The following is a 15,876-nucleotide window of genomic DNA, read 5'->3' as shown; positions in this document are numbered from 1 at the left end:
TTTATTCAATGATGTATTCCTGAAGAGTTGCACATAAATCAAAATTTTTGAATTGTATTTTAAATTTTCTAAGGGAAGCCACCATCTAAGATGAGCTTTACAAAAGAATGCACAGCAAAATTCTTTTGCTACCAGCAGGATAATTCAGTAGTGATGTGAAACATGTTTAAAGAGTGCTATTAGGGAAAACAGGCTTGTCACCGTGGATACCTGAAAATCATTACCAGGTGACTTGGTGGAGGTGGAAGATCCTACAGAATTTGGATGACCTGTTGATCTCATCAAAAGTGTGTATCCTCTCACATGAAGTGGTGCAAAGCAAATTTGACAGCATTAAGCAACTCAGGGGTTTCCTGATAGTTGCTGCACATTACATCACCTGAGAAGACTTTAAAAATCCTAATACCCAGGCCACACCCTGTACCATTAAAACATTGAGCCTGGGGGATGGGAGCCTAACAACAGTATTTTTTAAAAGATCCTCTTCACTTTGACATTCAGAGCACTGGGCAGAAATCACATTGCGTCAACACCCGCTACGGGCCTTCACGATGCTTTGTTTCAAGTTTTTCTAATGTGCAGCTAAAGTTTAGGAACCACTGAACCACCTTGACTCTGATCAAAATTGGACTCTAGACAAAATGGCTTTAAATTTTTACAGATCTTGAAGGATCACTGTAACCTTATAAGAACCCTCCAGCCAGTGCTATGAAACTGGCCCTTGCTCACCTTCTTTGGTTTGGAGGAAGGATCCACAAGACATTAACATGTTTTGTGGCTCAATAATTATTTAGAAGAGTGCTACTTACACCCGAGTGGCTCTAAAAACTTGCAGTGTTACATCACCTAGGAGTCTGTTAGACACACAAATTCTCAGGATTCTCTTAGGCCCACCGTTTCAGAATCTCTAGGAAAAAAGCCCAGGAATCTGCTCTAACAAACCCTCCAGGGGGATCTCATGCCAGCTAAAGTTTGAGAATTAACACACTGTCCTCTGATTTCTGCATGTCTGCATTCACATATATCCAGGTCTTCTGGTTCTTAAGGAAAGATCTCTTGACTACTTTATTTTCTATATTCTACCCAACTTTATAATTCCTGACTTCAGAGCTCTGAAACACATGCACGTCCTCACATCATTTCTTTTCTCTTCCTCTTAAATTTCCTTTTGAAATATGTCAGCTTACTAAAAAGTATAGAGAATAATGCAATGAGCACCAGTGTGTACTATCACGTAACTTAAGAAGAATGTTAGAACAGTCTATTCGTGCTGAATTATTTCCCTAAGTAACCTGTGGAATACGATTATAAATATGACATATGAATAATTCACAATGTCTGTTGCACATATTATTTTCCAAAATGGTTGTAATATTGGGAGAACAGTATGTACTTAATACTGCAATGTATTTTTTTTGGATTATAATTAAGAAGACAGAATTTACACATGTGGCATAAAATAGTACCCTAAGTTTGTTATTTGGACTTCTCATGAAGATTGTATGTCCATTTTCTGCTGTACTTATCCACAGATTCTTGTTTTTCTCATAAATTTGTATTGTTTTTATCGTGTATTTGTATTAACATTTCTCATGTTTAAGATTATTTATTTATTTGACAGAGACTGAGAGAGAGAGAGAGAGCGCACGCAAGCACGAGCGGACAGAGTGGCAGGCCGAGGGAGAGGGAGGAACAGACTTCGTGCTGAGCAAGGAGCCCAGTGTGGGGTCCTGATTCCAGGACTCTCAGATCATGACCTGAGCCAAAGGCAGACACTCAAACGACTGAGCCACCCAGGTGCCCCATTGTTTCCCGTGTTTAATTCATTCATTTTCCTTTTTATTATCCTGTCAATTTTTTTAAATTATAAAAGCAAAAGTGTTTTAAATGTTTGTACCTATTTTATCTACTTACTTTATCTATCTTTGCTACTACATCTTTTGTCCCAAAATTGAGTTATTATGGTAAAGATCTAAAATATCCCTTTTTTCCCCTATGTACTTATTTTAAAATGTTTTTCTTTTTTCTTTTTTTTTGGTGGGCAGTAAAGCAAAACCTATTGATAGTAAAGTTTATTGACTGATAGTACAAAGCTCCTGGAGAGAGACCTGAGAGGGTTGCCCTAAAAATGTTTAACTTCTTAATAATTTAGACTTTATTGTGATGCATGTTTGGGTAACCTTAATTTTTCCAAATTGCTCTCTGGCTATCATAAAAGTATTTATTATGGAATAATTCCTTATCCCCTTGTTTTGAAACAATTAAGCTTTTATTCACAGTTGGTCCTATCTCTGAAGTATGTATAAAGAATTCTCAAAAAGAATTCTCTTTTTGTGACTCAACACTGAATTGTCATTTTCCAACATATTCTATTATGTGTTAGGGCTGGACTACAATTTCTTTTCCAGAACATTTTAAAAATTTCTAGTCCTTTCCAAGTAAATTTTCGTATTATTGTGTCAAATTTCAAAATCATGTTCAGTTTATTGTCATTTTGATTAGAATTGGTTTACTCTAATAAATTGGAAGAATGCAAAATGATTTTGTTTCTGGTCAAACATGACGTATCCGGAAAGGAGTGCTGACTATTTTCCAAGACTGTAAGACTACTGAGTGAGCGCAGAGAACAAACCATGTGAAAGGATACTGCACGACTATTAATAAACAGATAAATACCTGCTCCAAATTTCTCCTAATGATAGGGCAAGATCAAATGGGATTCAGTTTCACAGTTAAGGTTACCTTCCTGACTATGAGAGTTTCAGGACCCTAAAATATATTCTTTCTCCCTCAATATCTTGATGATGATAACAGACATCATCAGCCAGGCTCTGAGCTAATGTTCAACATGGATGATTGTACTTAATCCTTCCATAACCATCTGAGTAGATACAAATTCCCGGGACAAAGCTGGGAGGTCAGGAGAGAGGCCGTTGTGAAGCATCTCTCAAGGAGAGCGCTTACCCGTCTGGCCACAGTGATGTCTTGTTGTTCTTCCCACTTCTTCTGTTCTGCTCTGACACGTGCTTTATACTCTGCAAGGTCAGGCATTTCTTCCAGCCATCGATGACGAGCATTTTGCACAGCTGTTTCCACCTGCAATTGGATATTGCAAGAGAAAGAGGTAAAGTGAGGTATTAACCTTCAGAAAGAGCCCATTTGCAAATAGCTACTACAATTTCATGTGTATTTAACACTGTACCATACTACATTAGTTACAGTGACTTCTAGTACTCCACCTTACCCCCAACAGTAGATTCTCATCCTTCTGTTCAAAACTTCCCACAATGCCCCAAGTGAATGCCACCACAACAAGCAGGAATCTATAAATGTTCGGCGGTCAATACTACTATTGGAACGCTTCATACAAAGTACCAATGCCATTTCCAAAAAACTCCTATTTCTCTTGAGAAAAAGGAGAAGACATGCAGGAATGCTACTTGAGGTCAGCCGCTGTCTAGTAGCACACCAACCATATCCACAGTCCTCCTGCCTTACATATAAACACATTAACACATGCCAGTACACACTGATATTTTTTATAGCTTTGTCCCAGAGCAAGTTTTCCTGTCTATTGTGAGTTTGCAACTAACGAATGAAGGTGATGCATCGATTCAGGCAAAAATGTAAGACCTGAAGAATTATGAGGGCTACATGGTTGTAAATCTGTCACAGGTTACCACAAGATAATTAAGTACTCTTCCCTTATTTTGAAATACACACAGACACACATATACCTACATCCATACAAACATACAGAAACCAAGTTGACATAAGGGGCTGAACTATTTTTGCAAAATACTATATATATTTACAGGTAAATTCCAGGGAGTTAAAATTATGGGGAAAGATAAAGTTCCTATAGAAATTTATATTCCTTAAAAAGTTATTATGAATACATCCTTTCTACTACATCATGTTATTTATTTTTCTTCATAAGATCTGTGATTAGATATACACCAGAGCAGTATCCTTAAACATATCTCTTTGTCTGTAGAACATTTTCTTAACTCTGTTCAAACCTTAAACATTTCAGGAAATTATTTAACTGACAGAAGATGCCCTTGATACCATTATATATATTTGCCTATGTTTGCATTCCATAAGGATTCCCTATAAAATCACACAGAACAATTTAACAAAGAAGCAGAATGCCAAGTTTTTATCAAAAGTGGAATATACTTTTTTAACATATTACTTCAGGTATTATTTTAAGAGTTTTTAATCAGTGATAGCTCTAAAAGAGTAAATATAAACTAAAGAATGTTATATTAAGGTCCCGGAACCTCTGAGGGACTAAATATCCTGTCAGGTGCTCTGTGAGGTCAAGACTATTTTCAAAATAATATTCAGACATTTTCTTTTTTCACTCCCACTCATTCATGTGTGGACAACACAATGCTGCAGAGGCTACATGCTATATGGCATCTCATTGCTCTGACAGCCAATGGCAAGCACGCTTCAGTATTCTTTTTTAAAAATTTCTCTAAGTTATTTTCCAATACAGTAAATAGGTATAACACAGAGAAAAGCTCTTTAGGGTCTTACATTTTTTGAAAGTGTAAAGGCATCCTGAAACCAAAAAATCACTATAATAATACAGATAAAAAAATATTAATTCTTTATTCCATTTATACAGAGCTATACTTTTCTCAGTATGACACTTTCGGAAACCAAGTAACATGGCCCAGTTAAATGGGAGCTAGTTTTCTGAGTGCTTGGTCCAAGGGGAGGCAATGGCACCTCTTTCTGGCAGGATATGGGATTGACAATGTCCCATTTGAGGGGCATGCCTGCAGATTCAACTCTGCAAGTCTCAATGTAGATACTGTTAAATATCTTACTTGCTTTAAGTTTGTTTTTCTATAACTACTTCAGTGAAGTATTTTCTGTAAAGTTAGATATGAAAGATACATAGTGAAATTGTGCTTCATTCAGCTATAAAACCACCTTTAACCTTGATCATCCTAATGCTAGATTGAAAAAGGAGCAAATATTCTGAAAACTTAAGTAATACACAGAAAAACCAAGGGAGTAAAAGCTTTGTGACAGAAATACAATGAAGAAAGTTTTAGTATATATAATTCATATATAATTCATAAATTTTTTCATAATTATTCATATAATTTTTTCATATAAAAATTCATAATTCATAAAATTTTTAAAAAAGATTTTATTTATTTTTAATTCATAAAATTTTTTTTAAAGATTTTATTTATTTATTTGACAGAGAGATCACCAGCAGGCAGAGAGACAGGCAGAGAGAAGAGAGGGGGAAGCAGGCTCCCCGCCGAGCAGAGAGCCCGATGCGGGACTCCGATGCGGGACTCGATCCCAGGACCCCCGGGATCATGACCTGAGCTGAAGGCAGCGGCTTAACCCACTGAGCCACCCAGGCACCCCATAAAATTTTTTTAAAATATAAAGTTATGAGGGTGCCTGGGTGTCTCAGTCTGTTAAGTGGTTGCTTTCGGCTCAGGTCATGATCCCAGGGTCCTGGAATCGAGCCCTATTTCGGGTTACTTGTTTGGCAAGGAGCCTCCTTCTCCCTCTCCCTCTGCCTGCCTGTAGCTCCCCCGGCTTGTGTTCTATCTGTGTCAAAAAAAATAAAGTCTTAAAAAATATATATATAAAGTTAAAAACAAGTTCAATGGTACCATTTTTACAGGTTTTCATTAATAGGCAGTTCCAATAATTTTACAATAATAAAGCATTAATATTACCTGTTTGGCAATATTTTCACAGTATTTGAGTTCTAATTCAACCTCAAGTTTTTTCAAGCCCCCACTGATAGCTGTCTCCTTCTCTTGTTCTAAATCTTGCCGGATCTTCCGCGTTTGTTCTTCTAGCCTGAGTGCCATCTCTTTCTTGGAAATAACATCCATGGCGGTAACTTGGTCAGTTTGGCTGCAACAATCTGAGGTCTTCTTTTTCAGGGCCTTTATGGTTTGATCCAGCTTAGACTGCCACTCCTTTTCAAGCTGTTGAATAAGTTCTTGTTTGATCTGTTTTCAGAAGAAAAATCATACAAAAAATACTCAAATAAGCAAAAACTAGAATTAATAGCTAGCCAAAAGAGCAACCACAGCTGTGTTTGAAAACCATCTAGACATTGTTGTAGTAATTACATGAGATTTAGAAACTTAGTTGATGAAAATATATTCTCAAGTAAATCCTGAAAGTTACTGTGTATATACATGACATAAATCACATGGAGGATTTAAGTGTACTGCATAAGGTTAGGCTATCTCGCTCTCAAGATGCAACCTTCTGGAAGCTTTGACACCACCACTACAAAGATGACATGATTCCTTTTCTTTTTTTTTTTTTTTTAGAAGAAAACTTCTATTAATATTGTTTTTTTCCCCATCAACACCAGGCTTTCCACAAAGCAGGGACTGAGTTAAATCTAATTAATCAACCTAAAACCGAACAATCTAAAAACAGTTCTATTTACTTAAACAGATTAGAATCTTGTTGGTTATGATACTAAGCTCTAGTGTTAGAGTTAACTGTAAATTCAAGAAGGGGGGAGGCATAGTAGATGAACGTGTTGTTGTTGTTTTTACTTTATTTTTTTCAGTGTTCCAAGATTGTTTATGCACCACACTCAGTGCTCCATGCAGTACGTGCCCTCCTTAATACACACCACCAGGCCATCCCACCCTCCCACAACCCCCCCCACAAAATCCTCAGTTTGTTTCTCAGAGTCCACAGATTCTCATGGTTTGTTTCCCCTCTGATTCCCCCAACTCACTTCTCCTCTCCATTTCCCACTGTCCTCCATGTTATTCCTTGTGCTCCACAAGTAAGTCGGAAGAATGTTTTAATGATAACTTTCTACTTTCAACAAAATGCTAGGATGCATCCAAACACAGTCAGTCTTGGGCAAAAATGTGATACAGCAGAACTTGCTTTTTCTTTTTCCTGTTTTCTACCTCCTGGGTATCCAGAGTTCTCGAACCACTTCCCTGGCTACCACATTCCCAGATCGTATTGGTTCATTTGAAATGGCAACCTGTGTAAGAGTTTATGCTTTCCTGACAGTCTCCCCAAAACATTAGCTATCTCATCCTTCTTGTAAAAACTGGTGAGCAAATTCAACGAAAAACAATTTGCGACAATGTAAAAATAGGGAATTTGTATTGTGCTACCCAGATTTTATATATATAAATACATACAACATATATATTCTAGAATATATATTTTTATATTAAAACATGACAAGTAAAAGAATTTCAGGTGCCAGCACTAGACTAATGAATTGCTCTTGGGGATGTGGAAAGCAGGAAAGGCTGAAAGAAAGAACAGTGGTCTACTAGTCCACTTTTAGGTGGTACCAATTCCAATTGTGCTTAAAAGAACCTAGTTTCAATAAGCGTGAAAATTTATTTCATTTCTGACTAAGTTTTCTAGATCATAAACTGATTCTAAATTTTGCAGAAAACTACTAGCAATCTCATTTGCTACTTAGGTAACAAAGGTAATGTTTTGTGCTTCTGAGTCTGTCTAGTCATTACTTCTTTCTTCTAATCTACAATACAGGGTATTTATTTCTTATTATAGACTGTTCTGGAGTTATCTGAACCATTCCCCAATATGAAATTAGATGTGGATTTCATTTTGAGGAATCAAAAAAGCGCTCCTCCAAAATCCATTATATCCTGAATTGGGTTGAAGAGTTGCAGAGCAGGGGGAGTTTTAAAAAAATAAAAGCTTACGAGTGTAAGCTGCCAATGGCCCAATTCTGAGACATGAAATAAATGATTACGTATGTCCTTGGCAATTAAAAATTGTGTTCAGGAAGAACTGTTCTCTACAGTTAATACTACCCTTTTTAAACATGGTGACTAGAAAGAAATTTTAACCCACACCTCTTTCTGCTCCTCATCCCAGTGTGATTTGGCTAACATCACTTCATTTTCAACCTGTTGCTTAATATCAGTTTCTTGTTCTTTCAGCCACTTGTTCTTTTCCATCATTAGGGTATCTTGGTACTTTTCTTCAAGATCCACCTGCAGTTTGCTTACATATTCTTCTCTTTCCTCCAATAGCTGTCTCTTTAAACAAAATTCAAGTAAATATCTCTGTACGAACTAATACTCTTCAAGTCAAATATACAAAATAATGGTTACATGCATATAATAGCAACAGAGACAAATGATCTTCCTACATGCTAACTCTATCTGCTTAGTAAACTGTCTTGTGAAGACCTTAGACCTCAAATATTGGATAAAAAAATTTATATATGGCTATATAAAAAGAAAAAGCATCTAACTATTCAATAAATAAATTCCCAGAACACCAACTTTTTAAAAAAGTGAAACTGACATTTACATTTACACCTTACCCATCACGGGACCCATTAGATATTATAGCCCAAAAATAAAATGTATACTTCTCAAAGGCTTATATTCCAATGCAAGTCAAAAATTATTGCTCTATCTTAAGAGTTACACATCCTGTAATAAATTCAGATTGGTATTATTTTTTTCACTACCAAAGACAAAATTTTTTTATCACAACCAGCTAAAGCATTATCAAATAGCTTCATATTTGATATCAAGGGCCAGATAAAGTCTAATAATTTAAGTATTACTATAACATTCTCTACTTACTCTAGGAATCCAGTTGATCAAAAAACTCTAATAAAGGTCTACTCGGGTCGAAATAACCTGTAACAGTTTTGTTTTGGAAATTTTCAGAAATGGCTCTCTGGACATTCCACTGAGCTCCCACTGAAGCCCACAGAATGTCATGCCTGAGAAGTGTACATGTGCCATTCCTACTGCCAAGCAGCAACAGAGCTCGGGCTCAGTGTCTCTTTACCATTAGTTCCGATTTAGGACTAGCTGGTTGTCTGAGGTTTTTTCTGGTTCACACCTGACCTGGCTTATTTTGGTCTGAATTGCCGTCTGATGCCTTTCCACCAATGGCACGTGCCAAAAAGATCCCACCTAGTTTTGCTCAGTGTTGCATGGTTGCATGGTTTCGGAAATTCTCTGGTGACTAAAGGATCCATTTCCTCACACTCAAGTCATGGAAACTACAGTTGTACTAATACTATAGGACAGTCTCCATCACATGGCTGAGAAAGTTGTCCAGGCTCATATCACATATCACTGTTATTTTTTGTTGACTTTAGAAAGAATCCTCAAATTATCTTACTTGTGTACATCTATCCTTCAGGAATTGTTTCCATATGAATCTACATTTCCTTTAGACTCAGCAGAAAACTGCTACCAATTTTCTGTGTATTTGTATGTTTGTGTATAGATCAGCTTTGCTACATAGTAAGCCAGCCAAAATTTAATTAAACTAAAATAGCAAACATCTATTATTTCTCATGATTCTCTGGGTCAGCTGGGTGGTGGTTCTGACCTAAGTCAATGCTGCTTATCTCTGCAAGCAGTTGAGGTTATATGGTCTAAGATGGCCTCACTCACATGTCTGGGTATTAGCTTAATGTCTGGCTAGAAGGATGACTTGGTCACATGGGTCATCACCCAGCAAGTTATCCAGATCATTCACATGGTGGTGGTCACAGTGTTCCTCAGAGCGTCAAGCTTGTAAGCTCCAATGCACAAATGCTTTTTAAGGCTCTTTTGCATGTACTAATGTCCCATTGCCCAAAGTAAGTCACGCAGCCAAGATCAGATTCAAGGGATGACAAACAGACCACTTCTTACTGAGAATAGCCACAAAGTCACACTATAATACTATAGCATGCATTCACTAACGGGAAGAACATGTGGCCATTTTTGCAATCTACCACAATGAGGAAAACCTTGCTTTCCTCTCCTTATAGAAGTAAAGTAATAGATCTATTGAGCACCGGGGACCTGCCATTTGAACATCCTACACAGGAATATCTAATTTTTAAAGTTTTATCATTAAAGGGAAGTAAATTTCTGGATAGCTTTAAAAAACATTTAAACTTTGCATGCCCAAGACAGCAAAAGAATTCTAACTTCTAAGGAATGACTTAGCATGTATTACAATTTGTATAAATGAGTCTTAAGGCATATGGAAATGACACTATGAATGGGAATACTGCCCACCTTTGCCTTGTCTGCAAATTCATGACCTCCAATGATTACTACAGTCTGAAGGGCTCTGTGTCTACATTTTTCCCATTCTCTGAACAAGCCAGGCTAACATGTGAGGGAAGGTCTCTGTGTTTTAATAAAAGTTTTAAAACTTGGAATTGAGTTCTACTTAACCCACAGTCTGAATCAGTAAGTGTTTCAGAAAAGACATATATGGAACAGGAAAATAAACCCTAGGATTCTTGGGGTTATCTATCTTATAAACTCTGTATCCAGACTAAGTTACTGACCTGAAAGCCAACTGCAGGGAAAATGGCTATGTCCTGCAGAGAAGGACTACCCTGAAGTTCCCTAGCTTGCTTGAGTTTAGTAAGAGCTTTCCATGGTGTGCGTATGAGACATTTCCTAGGAAAACAAATTTGTATATCTTTACCTACCTCTGGAGGATATGAAAAGATTAATAAATTTCTCTCAAATTTAAAATTCTGTTCTGTCTGGCTTACGAAGATCACTAAATTTTATAATGGGTTTGTGTAAGTCTAAATAAAAAACTAAGGTATTCCCAGAGAAGAAATGAATTCTACTTCTCATGTGGTTAAGTACTTGGGCCCTCTCAGTGGGGTGGGTATAACTACAAAGGGCTAGCACAAGGCAGTCTTGTAGGGTGGTAAGTCTTTTGTACCCTCATCACTCCATACCTGTGTTAAATCCTGTGCTAAAAGTGTATAGAACTCTAAACCAGATTAAAAGTCAATTTCACTATATGACAATTTGAAATTTTTTTAAATTTTTTATTTTTTATAAACATATATTTTTATCCCCAGGGGTACAGGTCTGTGAATCGCCAGGTTTACACACTTCACAGCACTCACCAAAGCACATACCCTCCCCAATGTCCATAAGCCCCCCCAACCCCCCTCCCCCCAGCAACCCTCAGTTTGTTTTGTGAGATTAAGAGTCACTTATGGTTTGTCTCCCTCCCAGTCCCATCTTGTTTCGACAATTTGAAATTTTTAAAGAAAAAAATTTAACCTCTAAGTTTTTTTGGAAGGGCCAAATCGCAGTTTTAACTTTCCTTCCTGCTGTGGTGCACAAGCATTCATGAGCCAGTGTCGTATCTGCTGTTAACTGCAAGTGGCTCATTATATGAGATCCAGTTTTATAGCTAAACTGATTCTTTTTAAAGTATCAAAAAATATATTCCTGAAAGGAATGACCTCTTTGAGAGAAGTGTTCTTCTGTTCTTTGTCAATTTATATATTTAAAAAGAAATAATCCTAGTAGAGATCTCTCATTTTAATTTTTTTAAACATTACTGAAAAGTTCTTAATTTCTAAGTAATTTAATATCCCTTTTAAATTTTATACTGCCAGCACTAACTCAAATAGCTCCCTTTAGAAGCTCTTTTTCCATTAGATGGTATGTGTACATGGCATGTTTTTTTTTTATCATACTAATCTACTCAAAAATAATCAAAATATTAAATGAGCTGAATTCCTCACCTGCTCTTTACTAATTCTTTTTAAGTCTGTAGTAGCAATAGCCTGCTTTAATGTAACTTTGTTCAGAAAACCTCTGTATAGAACATTTACTCAAGCCTTTAAAAATATTTTCTAATCTTGACGCAGGTGGCTTTCAAATTGTGGTCTGTAGGCTGGTCCAAAGTGGAAGGGAGAGTCAGACGTGTGTCTGGATGAGACTCCCGCCAGGACAGAGAAGAAAAGAGAGGTGACTGTTTACATGTGATTTTACTCCTGGACACTCACCAATAGCAACTTCGAAGATTCAGGCAGGAGGAGGGAGTAGAGTAGCCCCTCCGGCTTCCCTAAAAATGAGAAATGCCCTGAAAGATTGGGTCACACTAACAGTGTGACCTTGCTCTCCATAGCTCCGTAAGTTCCAAGTTCAAATTCCTGCCCTTCTTCCCAGAAGAAGAAAATGATACTTGGGTACTGAGAGAGAAGTGGGTCAGAGGAAAATGTGTCTGAGGGAATATTTTGTGCAGTGCTCACAGGACTAGGCAGGTTTGCCTGCAGCCAACAAATGACTGCAAAGCAAGGATCCCTGGGTTTCAGAGTCAAAGTGACTTGGGTCCATTCTTATTTATTTATTTGTTTGTTTGTTTTTAGAACCCTATTTTGTCTCTTAGAATAAATATGTAAGGAAGAATCCTTTTCTTCTATATGTACGACATTTTCTACTTAGGCTTTACTAACCATCTCAATACTTACTATACGTTTTGAGCTATACTGATGTGATACAGCCAAAAGCAAAGGGACTTTGTATGCCTTCCCCAGTTCACAAGACAACAAGTGCAGTGGTTTCCACAACAACAGTGAGGCCAGAGGGATGAGATGGAACAAAGAGAACATGAACTTGTCCCATACCTTCTCCTGAGCCTGCTGCTCCTTTTCAATGGTCTTCCTGAGAGTCGATTCCAGGTCATCCTTCTCTCTGCACACCTCCAGGTAACATTCTTGCACAGCAGCCATCTCCTTATTCATCTTGTCTAAGTCAGACCTTGGATACACAAAACCGGCAACTAAATGACCACAAAATAATACAAGGGCTGCAAAACAATTTTCCTCTCAAGTATGGAACAGAATACTGTCTCTACAGCATAAAGGGTAGCTACACGCTCCTGTTCTTACCTCAATTGCAATCGAGCCCCCTCATAAACTTCAAAGAGCTGCTGCTTCTCCAGAGCATGCTTTGCTAGGAGGCTTTCCCGAATTTGGGCTTTCATGGCTTCATGGTGCTGCTGGTAAGTCCTCTCACACCTAGAAACAGAAAGCAGACAGTAGAATCTGTGGCAGTACCCAGTGTTACTAGAAACACCAAGATGAACTGGTGTCTTTTCCTTCCTTCCTTACCCACTCCCTCCCCCTGATGCAACTTATAATCAAGGTCAGGTCGGTTTTCCCCAACCAAAAGTGGTAATAATTAATTCCCAATTGATGAGCTTAAAGAATCTTCAAAATCGTCTTTCTTCTGTTTCTAGAGAAAAATTAGAAACTTGGACATGAAAATGCCCCAATCCTTCACACAGATAATGGTCTTTGGTTGAGGATTATTGACAAAAAATTAATTGAAATAGGGTATAGTTCCAAAATTCCAAGGTATCTAGATTAAACATAAATACTAGAAGTACCCAACTCACAAGTAAGTTATGCTCCAAAAATCTGTTTCCAAGTTTATGATTTGGTATTTGGAAGACATATTCCCTCCCACAGATTTCTTCCTAATAAAGAATAGTTTCCCAGACAGTCTATAAAAACCATAAAGCTATACTATTTCAATGAACTAGTTTTGATGGTGCTATAGAACCCAACCCACTACACAACATCATTCCCATGGAAAATGTGTTCTGAATTCTAATTTGAGAAGCCAGGGACTCCCTCTTCTTCTAAGATCTCAGCAGGGAGGGTTCACTCCATAACTTCTCTTGAATCTTTCTTTTTTTTTTTTTTTTTTCTAAGCAGGGACAGGAGGGCAGAGAGTGGAGGCAGGCATTAGATCTCTATGTAGACTTTACCTATCCACAGCCTCCTGTTTATCACGGTCAAAATCTTGTACCATTTGTCTCATCTGACTACATAAGTCTTGATTTGTATTTCTCAGTTTTTCTTCAGTTTCTTTAAGTTCCTAGATACAAAAGAATAAAGTAGTTAGAGGATATAAACATCATTTTCACTGATTAGTCCAATCTTATCTTTTAATATCCTCTGTGCTTTATCTCTACCCTGTAACACTGATGAACCATTTTCATAATTCTACAAAGTCTCTTTATAACCCCTGTAAGAGTAGAGATTCATTTATTTGACAAGTAGCTTTCTGATAGGGTTAAGATTTAAAATTTTAAATTCATTTTGCACTGTATGACATGAAAACATTTAACCAGAGAAGTATTAGCTGACCGAGTCTTAAAATAAGTCTTAGAATTCAATAATCTTCACAGCTATATAAATAAACAAGGTTTAATTTTTTTGGTCAAGAGAAGAACACCTCTAGTAGCCATGTTTCTCTATAGACAGGAAACTGGAATCACCTTCTCATGAAATTACTACCTCATGACCAATAAAGGGGAATAACTGGAATCCTTAGTCACCTACTAATAAACCTGTCTACTAAATCACATTGTCTCTGGATTTTTGAGAAGTCTGTTATATCCTTTGAATTTAATGAGGTCATAAAAATTCTCACAAAATACAGGAAACTTTTTTAATCACCTGATTTTGTTGTTGTAAAACGTGAATTTCATTTTTAAGTCGCAGAATGTCATCTTTGACAATCATATCAGAAGAGCCAGGCCATAATTGGTTAGTTCCGTTTTCTGAGGTCTCTATTTTAGTCTAAATGTTAAAAAGAAATCAAAAGCTTTTCAGGCTTTTAAAAAATTCTAAGTTCTACTTTTGAATGAATTTCATACCTTCAAAGAAACTGCAAAAACACAAATAATTTCCATATAACTTTTATCACCGTCCCCAAATATAACCACAGTACAATGATCAGAACCAGGAAATTAACAAAGATATAGTACTATTAACTAATCTGCAGACCCTATAAAAAAATTCTCCAATTTTTCTCTCACATCCATTTTCCTAATTCAGGATCCAATCAACGATTCCACATTGCATTTAATTGTCATGTCTCCTTAGTCTCCTTCAATCTAGGGATAGTTCATTCTTTGTCTTTCAAACCTATGACTTTTTTTTTTTTAAGAGTATCAACTAGTTATTTTTGTAAGATGTCTTTCAATTTGGGTTTCTCTGATATTACTTCATTATTAAATTCAGGTCATCCATTTTTGTCATGAATACCACAGAAGTGACTTGTATGTGCTTTAGGAAACAGAGGATGTCAATGCGTGTCAGCACTGATAATGGTCAATAAATGAAGGTGGTGTCCGCAGGCACCTTCACTGTAAAGTCATAATTTCTCTACTTGTTATTAGGAATAAGTAGCTTATGAAGAGATACTTGACTATGCAAATATTCTATTTTCTATCTTATACCCACTAAGTTTAATATCTCTTTTATTTCTGTACTTATTTGTTTGTATAACCAGTATTAACTCATAGATCTGTATTTTATTCAACAGGTACAATTTTTGAGTCATGACAGACTTTGGCAAGTTGTTTCCCACAAGGCCATGCAAATGTACACGGTCGGATAGTTTGAGCGAATCTGTCCAACTCTCTTTGCCTCCAATGGCAGTGACTCTCTAGAAATAATTATTGTACTTGATGGGGTAAGGGTAGCCAACTATTGTTTTTATTTGCATTTCTTGCATTGCCATCGTACCAGAACCTCTTACATAACCTTCACTGTTTGTTTTTCACCTTCCCAGATTTGCCTGTTTACATTTTCCTCTCACCTCTAAGTGTCTTCCTTACCTACCTTTATACCTTTATGAATTCTTTATTCATTGTGGATGCCACAGAGATTTTTAATTTTTTTTAAATACCTACTACATTTGACTTGTTGGTTTATGTATTTACTTTAAGTCTGAGCTCTCTTTCACAATGTCTGAAAAATATCCTGTACTGAGATTCATTCTCCTCATTGGGGAGATAATGTGCATCTCACTCATGTATGGGGTGGCGGGACACCAAGGTTCTGGTTCAGTCTTCCATTTCATAGCATTTGCCTTTCTTTACAGGGAGACTGCTCTAGTTGTTGACTTTCCCCTTTCACTTGCCATCATTGCCCAGAAGCCATGCTTTTACTCTAGTCAGAAAAGAGAAGAGCTACCAACACCTACTGTTACCTTCTCTCTAAAGGTAGGGGTACTAATGAGACTTTCAAGGATTTTACTGATTCATTAG

At 36.9% G+C, this 15,876-nt stretch overlaps 1 protein-coding gene across 3 annotated transcripts in view; it reads right to left on the bottom strand.

Annotated features, from left to right (window-relative positions):
* Positions 1–15,876, bottom strand: part of CEP152 (centrosomal protein 152) — a 94,690-nt gene that overhangs the window by 25,792 nt on the left and 53,022 nt on the right. For all 3 annotated transcript variants that reach the window (XM_044229858.1, XM_044229860.1, XM_044229859.1), the window contains exons 14-19: positions 14,279–14,401; positions 13,585–13,694; positions 12,701–12,829; positions 12,437–12,569; positions 5,724–6,005; positions 2,965–3,096 (exon numbers count right to left, since the gene is read on the bottom strand). In XM_044229858.1, coding sequence (XP_044085793.1) covers positions 2,965–3,096; positions 5,724–6,005; positions 12,437–12,569; positions 12,701–12,829; positions 13,585–13,694; positions 14,279–14,401 — 909 coding nt within the window. The remainder of the gene's footprint in view (positions 1–2,964; positions 3,097–5,723; positions 6,006–12,436; positions 12,570–12,700; positions 12,830–13,584; positions 13,695–14,278; positions 14,402–15,876) is intronic.

Source organism: Neovison vison, chromosome 13 (genome assembly GCF_020171115.1).
Source record: "Neovison vison isolate M4711 chromosome 13, ASM_NN_V1, whole genome shotgun sequence".
Taxonomy (NCBI): domain Eukaryota; kingdom Metazoa; phylum Chordata; class Mammalia; order Carnivora; family Mustelidae; genus Neogale; species Neogale vison.
Note: the sequence above shows the minus strand (reverse complement) of the source record. Positions and strands in the feature narration are given on the sequence as shown.